This window comes from Coregonus lavaretus (genome assembly GCF_964263955.1).
Source record: "Coregonus lavaretus genome assembly, chromosome: 4".
Lineage (NCBI taxonomy): Eukaryota > Metazoa > Chordata > Actinopteri > Salmoniformes > Salmonidae > Coregonus > Coregonus lavaretus.
The window spans coordinates 42,784,171-42,796,314 of record NC_139991.1 but is presented as its reverse complement, the minus strand read 5'-3'; the positions used below and the strand labels follow the sequence as shown (position 1 = coordinate 42,796,314).

General features: G+C 41.9%; 1 protein-coding gene across 1 annotated transcript in view; it reads left to right on the top strand.

The window, feature by feature from the left end:
- Positions 1–12,144, top strand: part of wdr70 (WD repeat domain 70) — a 70,481-nt gene that overhangs the window by 52,292 nt on the left and 6,045 nt on the right. Inside the window, exons 15-16 of the mRNA XM_084159203.1 lie at positions 5,993–6,072; positions 9,018–9,134. Of these exons, the coding sequence (XP_084015329.1) occupies positions 5,993–6,072; positions 9,018–9,134 (197 nt within the window). The remainder of the gene's footprint in view (positions 1–5,992; positions 6,073–9,017; positions 9,135–12,144) is intronic.

The following is a 12,144-nucleotide window of genomic DNA, read 5'->3' as shown; positions in this document are numbered from 1 at the left end:
AAGGCCGCAGGGCCAGACGGATTACCAGGACGTGTACTCCGAGCATGTGCTGACCAACTGGCAAGTGTCTTCACTGACATTTTCAACATGTCCCTGACTGAGTCGGTAATACCAACATGTTTCAAGCAGACCACCATAGTCCCCGTGCCCAAGGACTCTAAGATAACCTGCCTAAATGACTACCGACCCGTAGCACTGACGTCTGTAGCCATGAAGTGCTTTGAAAGGCTGGTCATGGCTCACATCAACACCATTATCCCAGAAACCCTAGACCCACTCCAATTTGCATACCGCCCCAACAGATCCACAGATGATGCAATCTCTATTGCACTCCACAGTGCCCTTTCCCACCTGGACAAGAGGAACACCTACGTGAGAATGCTATTCATTGACTACAGCTCAGCATTCAACACCATAGTGCCCTCAAAGCTCATCACTAAGCTAAGGATCCTGGGACTAAACACCTCCCTCTGCAACTGGATCCTGGACTTCCTGACGGGCTGCCCCCCAGGTGGTAAGGGTAGGTAACAACACATCTGCCACACTGATCCTCAACACGGGGGCCCCTCAGGGGTGCGTGCTCAGTCCCCTCCTGTACTCCCTGTTCACCCATGACTGCATGGCCAGGCACGACTCCAACACCATCATTAAGTTTGCCGATGACACAACAGTGGTAGGCCTGATCACCGACAACGATGAGACAGCCTATAAGGAGGAGGTCAGACCTGGCCGTGTGGTGCCAGGATAACAACCTCTCCCTCAACGTGACCAAGACAAAGGAGATGATTGTGGACTACAGGAAAAAAAAGAGGACTGAGCACGCCCCCATTCTCATCGACGGGCTGTAGTGGAACAGGTTGAGAGCTTCAAGTTCCTTGGTGTCCACATCACCAACGAACTATCATGGTCCAAACACACCAAGACAGTCGTGAAGAGGGCACGACAAAGCCTATTCCCCCTCAGGAGACTGAAAAGATTTGGCATGGGTCCTCAGGTCCTCAAAAAATTATTCATCTGCACCATCGAGAGCATCCTGACTGGTTGCATCACCGCCTGGTATGGCAACTGCTTGGCCTCCGACCGCAAGGCACTACAGAGGGTATACCAGGCGGTGTCAGAGGAAGGCCCTCAAAATTGTCAAAGACTCCAGCCACCCTAGTCATAGACTGTTCTCTCTGCTACCGCACGGCAAGCGGTACCGGAGTGCCAAGTCTAGGTCCAAAAGACTTCTCAACAGCTTCTACCTCCAAGCCATAAGACTCCTGAACAGCTAATCATGGCTACCCGGACTATTTGCACTGCCCCCCCCACCCCATCTTTTTACGCTGCTGCTACTCTGTTAATTATTTATGCATAGTCACTTTAACTCTACCCACATGTACATATTACTTCAACTATCTCAACTAGCCGGTGCCCCCGCACATTGACTCTGCACCGGTATCCCCCTGTATATATATCCTCCCTACTGTTATTTTATTTTACTTCTGCTCTTTTTTTCTCAACACTTTTTTTGTTGTTGTTTTATTTTAACTTTTTTGTTTAAAATAAATGCACTGTTGGTTAAGGGCTGTAAGTAAGCATTTCACTGTAATGTCTGCACCTGTTGTATTCGGCGCATGTGGCCAATAACATTGATTTGATTTGATTTGTATGTAAACTTCTGACACACTGGGAATGTGATGAAAGAAATAAAAGCTGAAATAAATTATTCTCTCTGCTATTATTCTGACATTTCACATTCTTAAAATAAAGTGGTGATCCTAACTGACCTAAGACAGGGAATATTTACTAGGATTAAATGTCAGGAATTGTGAAAAACTGAGTTTAAATGTATTTGGCTAAGTATGTATTTGGCTAGGGTCCCTGTAGCTCAGTTGGTAGAGCATGGCGCTTGCAACACCAGGGTTGTGGGTTTGTTTCCCAAGGGGGGGCAGTATGAAAATGTATGCACTGACTAACTGTAAGTCGCTCTGGATAAGAGCGTCTGCTAAATGACTAAAATGTAAATTTAAAAATGTGTATGTAAACTTCCGACTTCAACTGTATGCCAAAACTGAAATGCTGAATTGTTTCAATGAGCACTTTGTATCATCTGGTAGGCTGTTTGATTCAGTATCCTCGGTCTCTGTACAACCGTGTGTGGATGAACCGGTGAGAGCTGGTCAAACTTTTAGCTTTCCGCCATTCTCAGTGCAGGAGGTACATAAAGCCCTGAAATCCTTAGATCAGAGAAAGCCTGCAGGTCCTGATCTTCTTGATCCCTGCTTTTTAAAACTGGCAGCTGATTTCATAGCTGAACCACTTACATATCTGGTCAATCTAACCCTGGAATGTAATGAAATTCCAAGGATCTGGAAATCAGCATTTGTCCTACCACTTTTAAAAGGGGGAGATCCAACTCTTTTAATAATTATAGGCCAGTCTCAAAGCTGTCACCCCTGGCGAAAATACTTGAAACCCTTGTTAGTGAACAGCTAAAAGAGTTTTTATATACTAACTATTTTATCAATGTACCAATCAGGCTTCAGGAAGAAGCATAGCACAATTACAGCAGCCATGAAGGTTTTAAATTATATCACTGAAGCCCTTGACAAAAAACAGCACTGTGTCTCACTTTTTATTGATCTCTCTAAGGCTTTTGATACATTTGATCATGCTATACTGAGGCAGAGATTGTCGAGCGTAGGTCTTTCAGAGCATGCAGTTGCATGTTTGGTAACTATCTGTCTGATAGAACTCAGTGCACTCAATTTGATGGGCTCATGTCTGTTAAATTGTCTGTCTGTAATGGTGTGCCCTGTACTTGGTCCCCTCTTATTCACTATTTATATAAATAATTTAGACAAAAATGTTCAAAATGCGCAGCTTCACTTTTATGCTGATGATAATGTTATTTATTGTTGTGCATCGTCTCTCACAAAAGCTTTCCAGAACTTGCAAACTGCTTTTTATGCTGTTCAACATACCTCGTGTCAATTGAAGCTTATCCTCAATGCTGACAAAAGTAAACTAATGGTGTTTTCTAAAGCAAGAAACAGACCACTGAACCTTTCACCTATTACTACCTGTCAGGGCAATGAGATTGAGGTTGTAACGTCATATAAATATCTTGGAATTTTAATTGATGACAGCCTCTCTTTTAAATTGCATATTCAACAATTTATAAAAACATTGAAGCTGAAGTTGGGATTTTATTTTAGGAATAAGGCCTGTTTTTCTTTTGAAGCCAGAAGGAGGCTAGTATCAGCTACATTTACAGTGGGGAAAAAAAGTATTTAGTCAGCCACCAATTGTGCAAGTTCTCCCACTTAAAAAGATGAGAGAGGCCTGTAATTTCCATCATAGGTACACGTCAACTATGACAGACAAAATGAGAAAAAAAATCCAGAAAATCACATTGTAGGACTTTTAATGAATTTATTTGCAAATTATGGTGGAAAATAAGTATTTGGTCAATAACAAAAGTTTCTCAATACTTTGTTATATACCCTTTGTTGGCGATGACACAGGTCAACAGTTTTCTGTAAGTCTTCACAAGGTTTTCACCCACTGTTGCTGGTATTTTGGCCCATTCCTCCATGCAGATCTCCTCTAGAGCAGTGATGTTTTGGGGCTGTCGCTGGGCAACACTGACTTTCAACTCCCTCCAAAGATGTTCTATTGGGTTGAGATCTGGAGACTGGCTAGGCCACTCCAGGACCTTGAAATGCTTCTTACGAAGCCACTCCTTCATTGCCCGGGCGGTGTGTTTGGGATCATTGTCATGCTGAAAGACCCAGCCACGTTTAATCTTCAATGCCCTTGCTGATGGAAGGAGGTTTTCACTCAAAATCTCACGATACATGGCCCCATTCATTCTTTCCTTTACACTGATCAGTCGTCCTGGTCCCTTTGCAGAAAAACAGCCCCAAAGCATGATGTTTCCACCCCCATGCTTCACAGTAGGTATGGTGTTCTTTGGATGCAACTCAGCATTTTTTGTCCTCCAAACACGACGAGTTGAGTTTTTACCAAAAAGTTCTATTTTGGTTTCATCTGACCATATGACATTCTCCCAATCCTCTTCTGGATCATCCAAATGCACTCTAGCAAACTTCAGACGGGCCTGGACATGTACTGGCTTAAGCAGGGGGACACGTCTGGCACTGCAGGATTTGAGTCCCTGGCGGTGTAGTGTGTTACTGATGGTAGGCTTTGTTACTTTGGTCCTAGCTCTCTGCAGGTCATTCACTAGGTCCCCCCGTGTGGTTCTGGGATTTTTGCTCACCGTTCTTGTGATCATTTTGACCCCACGGGGTGAGATCTTGCGTGGAGCCCCAGATCGAGGGAGATTATCAGTGGTCTTGTATGTCTTCCATTTCCTAATAATTGCTCCCACAGTTGATTACTTAAAACCAAGCTGCTTACCTATTGCAGATTCAGTCTTCCCAGCCTGGTGCAGGTCTACCATTTTGTTTCTGGTGTCCTTTGACAGCTCTTTGGTCTTGGCCATAGTGGAGTTTGGAGTGTGACTGTTTGAGGTTGTGGACAGGTGTCTTTTATACTGATAACAAGTTCAAACAGGTGCCATTAATACAGGTAACGAGTGGAGGACAGAGGAGCCTCTTAAAGAAGAAGTTACAGGTCTGTGAGAGCCAGAAATCTTGCTTGTTTGTAGGTGACCAAATACTTATTTTCCACCATAATTTGCAAATAAATTCATAAAAAATCCTACAATGTGATTTTCTGGATTTTTTTATTCTCAATTTGTCTGTCATAGTTGACATGTACCTATGATGAAAATTACAGGCCTCTCTCATCTTTTTAAGTGGGAGAACTTGCACAATTGGTGGCTGACTAAATACTTTTTTCCCCACTGTATGCCTATACTAGACTATGGAGATATTTTATATATGAATACTTCCACTCAGTGTTTGAGATCAATTGACACCCTTTATCATGGCTGCGAAGCCATTTTGGGTTTACTACCATTTTATCTGGCCATTTTTATTCTTCAGAAATGTGGTGGGTACTCCCTTCGTTCGCAGGACTTTATCCTGCTAACTGTTCCAAATGTCCGAACTGAGTTTGGTAAAAGGGCTTTTATGTATTCTGCACCATTGGCTTGGAACGCCTTACAACATATTTTTGAACTGGAAGAACTTGTCCCAATTGGTGATTTTAATTCATTGATGAAGGATTTTGAGGCTGATTCCTTGACCTGTCAATTTTTTTAAATTGCTGTTTTATGATTTTTGTTATACTCTTGTGATTCCTGTGGATTTTTACTAGATTACTTGTAGTTTTCATGTTGTCTGTCTGTAATTGTGTAATGACTTGGTGCTGCCTATCTTGGCCAGGACGCTCTTGAAAATGAGATTTCAAATCACAATGAGCCCTTCCTGGTTAAATAAAGGTTAATTAAAATAAAAAAATAATACATTAAATTATTTAGCTATAATGAATTATAGGTCTAATGAATGTCATTTGACCTAATATGTTGGCCTAGATGAGCAAGGTAACCTTAATGTGTATCAAATTACATTTTAAAGCAGTAAAATGATTTTGTATGAGTTTCAGATATGGTTTTCCATTATTTAATGTTGTTTTATTTTTGAAATAAATGTAATGTAGAATGCAAGATATTCTATTTGTTATTTAATTTGTCTATCAGTTATCAACATATTGTTCAATGTTTAAAAAAATAAAGCCCAGTGGTTATTCTGTGACTTTAGCTAATACACTTTATTTTTTTGCTGTGGTATTGTTTCGGTATTGAGTATTATGATACTAAACCTGGTATCGGTATGGAAGTCAATATTCTGGTATCGTGACAACACTAGTCTGAACTGGGTTGTCTAGACTCCATCCTGTTAGGAGCAGAGCAGAAGAGACTGGCCTGTACTGTATCTAACCTACAGGCAGCCACGTTTGACAACGGTGTATAAAGCTGACCGTGTCTCCCACATAATTAAATATTGACTCTATGTCTCCTCTATCTCTCTGTGTCTAGGGGAGCTAAGCTGTGTGTGGTGAAGAGCAAGAGGAAAGAGAGACAAGCGGAGACACTGACGCAAGACTACATCATCACACGTAAGTACCTCAACACACACACCTGTGCATTATTTAGTATGAGATCAACAACACACCTACCATATACCATCCATGGTCACTTCATTCCTTCCTAGCTAGTAGCTCCTTGTAGTCATAACTCAAGTCAAACAGTAGCTGTCGATCCTAACAGTGTCATATAGGTATTATAGGCCCTCTTTCCCTCAGGGTAAGTCGTTGTGCAATGCATACAATTTCGTCCATTTACGAGGTGGGCAATTACCAGAGCAATTTGGGTTAAGTGCCTTTCTCAAGGGTACTACAGTGTTAGGTGCCACCTTGAACCAGCTCCAACCATCTGGTCACCAGTGACCTGCTCCTCCCATATGTCACGGTGTTCCAGGAAGGACAGCCATCCTAGTCTAAAACACACTGCACCAGAACACAGAAAGCCACTGCATGATGTGGAGTGGAGAGCTTGTGAAAGCTTGTCAGACAATCGGAACACTATATACACACACACACACACACACACACACACACCAGGGTTTCCGTTTAGGAAGATGTGGCGCTGGACATTTGACCGGCAGCATTTTTATTTACCGGACATTTGAAAAATTTACCGGACCCATATATGCATAACCTGATTATGGCGTCCACCCACTGTGCTCAGAATTACAGAAATAACATTTAGTCCAGGATGCAACGACCTGCGTTCTTCTTACTGAATTCCGATGCGCACTTTGAAGATGTTAGAATAACTGTCCACATTTACTTTTCCTCAGCCAACAAGACAAGTAACGATCAGCAAAATCACTAGCCTATGTAAATCTACTATCCCCCATTGTAGAAAAGTTGACCTATTCTATTGGTCAGCTTGTTGAGAAAGAAATAGCCTATCCCGAATTAAAATGTTGATAAACGATTATTTCTTCACATTATAAACGCAGCAATGCGCAGAAGGCAGTAGGTTATGCGCGAATGTTCGTTCCACACCGCACATGCTAGCGGTTTCATGTGACAGAGATGAAAATATCCGCTAGAAATTTAGAAAGAGGGGAGATCTAAAGATGTGTAACAACTAGTATGGGTTGCTAATATGGCTAGGATTGTGCCTTTGGCTACTGGACAGTGAAATAAAGTTGATTTGAAAACCAATAGAATATGAGAGAAATAGGCTACTGGTTTCAGTGGCATATGGAAGTCTTTATAAAATGATTGCCTCCACAGATATGGTCGGGTTTTGGCTAGGGTACTTTGAAGCAAGGTAAGACATGCCTCATAATATGTAGTACAACTTTCCGGTTTCAAACAAGTATGTTTTCAAAATGCATACTGCCTCCAGATCATTGCAAAGTGGTGTGTGACACTCTGATGAAGCCTGCCTTCCGTTGCCTATGCATTTGAATGGCGAATGGGAAGCGCGCCTCAATGACCAGTTGAGAAATAAAAAGAGTAGCTCTTTTTAGTCGTAGCCATCAAAACTCTTTTTAACATGCAATTGCATTTCAAATTGTTGCACAGTGATTGGGCTTATAAAAGCACACGTTTCACTCCAGCAGCAACAAACATTTGTTTGAGGAGCTTAGCAGCAGCTCTCGCGCTGTCTGACACATGTTATAGATAAGATGCATACCGAATGTACACATGCGCCATTTTCAATTCCACAAAATTATGCAATTGAACCTATAGACCAATAAGCATGACCTGTGAAATGTATTTCCATCGACTGGTATTTCCATCAATGAATATGCTAACGGATCCCTGACACACACACACACACAGCTTTGAGGCAGCATCATCAAGTGTTGCCATTAGCTGATGGTGTGGGGTGAGAGTGAGTGAACATACAGTCACAGGGCATGATGCCACGCGTCAGCCACAGGTCAGCCACCAGGGCTCCAGTCACGCCAGGGACAGCCACCTCTCCCACCCCCGGCAGCGTGATACCCCCACTAACACACACACACACACACACACACACACACACACACTCCCGTATCATACTCCCACTCACCCCTCTCCTGAATCAACACACTCCCCTTCCCTACAACCCACCACACTTGACCAGTCTTTAACCCAGCCAGTCTGTCATTTCCACACATGAGTCTCTCAGCTGCACTGTGCATGGACAATGCGTGGCACTCTTAACCTCATACATAAGACTCTTTCACTCCCACTGAGGTAATGGATGAACAGTAACTGGAGGACCAGACACCTGGCTGAGCCGTGATAGACTAGGAGGGAAACATAGCTTATTGTTTAGGCGACAGAACCCTTTCTAATATCCATCATGTGGTTTCATCGCCACGCCGACAAGCTGTGAGAGTATATGCCGGTGTCTGATGGCCACGGTCGCTGAATGACGCACTTGTGCCCTAGTGCTGGAAAATTAGAGGGGACAGGAAGCGTGGCGATGGCCCATTGAGAAAAGAGTGGGAATCTGTTAACATTAACCTTTTTGCTTAATGTAGCATGGAGGAGAAGAATTAACACTGAGCAGTGACAACAGGGGCTCCTGAATGGAAAATCACTTCATCTAGCCCACACTGTGTCTCTTTGTAATCCCTGAGGAAACACACATGACAGACTCACACACACACACTGGTACTTACTCAGTTATACAAGCGTACACATACTGTTGGGGACACACACACAATAACTCAAGTTTAGACATAGAACACTCACTTTGCTGTAAAGTGGCCAAGGCATGCATTGTGGTGGTGTTCAGCGAACTGTGAAACGTAGCTGTGTCAATATAAACATGGACGTGATAATGTTGGTGTCCAACATGGCAGTACGCAGAGTACTATAGACCTCGCCAGAGGTCACTTGGTGTGTTTGAGTATATGGCTTTTATGCTATGCTCTGCACTTAGGCTTGTTGAAGTGTTTGTTAATGTCTGTGTTTTCTACTCTTTTTCTATATCTCCCCCTTCTCTCTCTCTCTCTCTCTCTCATATTTTCTAATTTCCTCTCTCCCGCCAGCCCATGCTCTTCCCATGTTCCGCGAGGCCCGGCAGCGCAGCACTAAGAAACAGCTGGAGAAAGACAGACTGGACCCAATGAAATCCCACAAGCCTGAGCCCCCTGTCACTGGACCAGGTAACGTTACATGGAAAATACCACTACATACACGCATATATATTATACAGTGCCTTAAAGTATTCACAACCCTTTGCTTTTTCCACATTTTGTTGTGTTAAAGCCTGAATTTAAAATTGATTACATTTAGCTTTTGTGTCACTAATTTCAAATCAAATCAAATTTTATTGGTCACATGCGCCGAATACAACAGGTGCAGACATTACAGTGAAATGCTTACTTACAGCCCTTAACCAACAGTGCATTTATTTTTAACAAAAGAAGTAAAAATAAAACAACAACAAAAAAAGTGTTGAGAAAAAAAGAGCAGAAGTAAAATAAAATAACAGTAGGGAGGCTATATATACAGGCGGGTACCGGTGCAGAGTCAATGTGCGGGGGCACCGGCTAGTTGAGATAGTTGAAGTAATATGTACATGTGGGTAGAGTTAAAGTGACTATGCATAAATAATTAACAGAGTAGCAGCAGCGTAAAAAGGATGGGGTGGGGGGGCAGTGCAAATAGTCCGGGTAGCCATGATTAGCTGTTCAGGAGTCTTATGGCTTGGGGGTAGAAGCTGTTGAGAAGTCTTTTGGACCTAGACTTGGCACTCCGGTACCGCTTGCCGTGCGGTAGCAGGGAGAACAGTCTATGACTAGGGTGGCTGGAGTCTTTGACAATTTTGAGGGCCTTCCTCAAAATACCCCGTAATTTTTAGAAATTAATTCAAAATGTAAAGCTTAAATGTCTTGAGTAAATAAGTATTCAACCCCTCTGTTATGGCAAGTAAAAAATGTGCTTAACAAATCGCATAATAAGTTGCACGGACTCTGTGTTCAGTAATAGTGGTTAACATGATTTTTGAATGACTACCCCATCTCTGTACCCCACACATACAATTGTCTGTAAGATCCCTCAATCGAGTAGTGAATTTCAAGCACAGATTCAACCACAAAGACCAGGGAGGTTTTCCAATGCCTCACAAAGAAGGGCACGTATTGGTAGATGTGTAAAAATAATAATAATAATTTAAAAAAGAAGATGCTGGATATCCCTTTGAACATGGTGAAGTTATTAATTAGGCTTTGGATGGTGTATCAATACACCCAGTCACTACAAAGATACAGGCGTCCTTCCTAACTCAGTTGCTGGAGAGGAAGGAAACTGCTCAGGGATTTCACCATGAGGCCAATGGTGATTTTAAAACAGTTACAGAATTTTTAATGGTTGTTATATGAGAACTGAGGATGGACCATCAACATTGTAGTTACTCCACAATACTAACCTAAATGACAGAGTGAAAAGTAGAAAGCCTATACAGAATAAAAACATTCCAAAACATGCATCCTGTTTGCAACAAGGTACTTAAGTAACACTGCAAAAAAAATTGGGCAAAGAAATGGACTTTTTGTCCTGAATACAAAGCGTTACGTTTGGAGCAAACACAACACATCACGAGTACCACTCTTCATATTTTCAAGCATAGTGGTGGCTGCATCATGTTATGGGTATGCTTGTCATCAGTAAGGACTAGGGAGTTTTTTAGGATAAAAATAAATGAAATACAGCTATAAGCACAGGCAAAATCCTAGAGAAAACCTGGTTCGGTCTTCTTTCCAACAGTCACTGGGAGACTAATTCACCTTTCAGTAGGACAATAACCTAAAACACAAGGCCAAGTTGCTTACTAAGACGACATTCAATGTTCCTGAGTGGCCGAGTTACATTTTTGACTTAAATCTATGAGAAGTCCTGAAAATGGCGCTATAGCAATGATCGTAGAAGTAAAAACTAAATAATAATAATAATAAAAAAGTGGTTGTCCCACTCGCTATCATAAGTTGAATGCACCAATTTGTAAGTCGCTCTGGATAAGAGCGTCTGCTAAATTATGTAAATGTAATCCACAATCAACTTAACAGAGCTTGAAGAATTAAAAAAATAATAATGGGCAAATATTGCACATTCCAGGTGTGCAAAGCTCTTAGAGACTTACCCCAAAAGGCTCACAGCTGTTATCGCCACCAAATGGGCTTCTACAACGTATTGACTCTAGGGTGTGAATACTTATATTTCTGTATTTAATTGTCAATAAATTTGCAAAAAATATTAAAAACATGTTTTCACTTTGTCATTATGAGGTGTTGTGTGTAGATGGGTAAAACAAAATCATCTTTAATCCGTTTTTAATTCAGACTAACACAACAACATTTGGAATAAGTCAAGGGTATGAATACTTTCTGAAGGAACTGTATATGGGAAAATACACGTTTAAAAATGTTGCCAATCAGACGATTCTCGGTCTAACAATATTTTTTTTAGTCTTGAAAATCATACCGTCTGTATTTCGAAATACCCCGGTATACAGTATAAACGGTATATCGCCTTTAACCTATGGTGAAGAATGTCTATCCTGATGGGAGTGGTCTCTTCCAGGATGAGAATGCCCCCATCCACAGGGCACAGGTGGTTACTGAATGGTTTGATGAGCATGAAAACAATGTAAACCATATTCCATGGCCGTCTCAGTCACCAGATCTCATCCCAATTGAACACTTACAGTATGGGAGATTCTTGAGCGGCGCGTGAGACAGCGATTTTCACCATCAATAACACGGCAAATGATGGAAATTCTTGTGGAAGACTGGTGTCACATCCTTCCAGACACTTGGAGAATCTTTGCCAAGGCACATTGAAGCTGTTCTAGCGGCTCGTGATGGCCCAACGCCCTATTAAGACACTTTATATTGGTGTTTCCTTTATTTTGCAGTTAAATACCACTACATATATCTACTGTTATTAATGTTACTCAATCAATACCACCACTACATCTGTCTACTAGTCTTATTACTGGTGGTAGGAACACATCTAAACCAAGGCAGGTGCATCCAGGGGCTTGACTGTTGGAAGTGTTTTCCTCTTGAAATGAATTGACCCAATCATTCTTTGCTTACCAGACAGCAGACACATTCATCCAAAGCCACTCATACCCTAGATTAGATTTTCTACAGTAATACAGCTGCAGTTCAG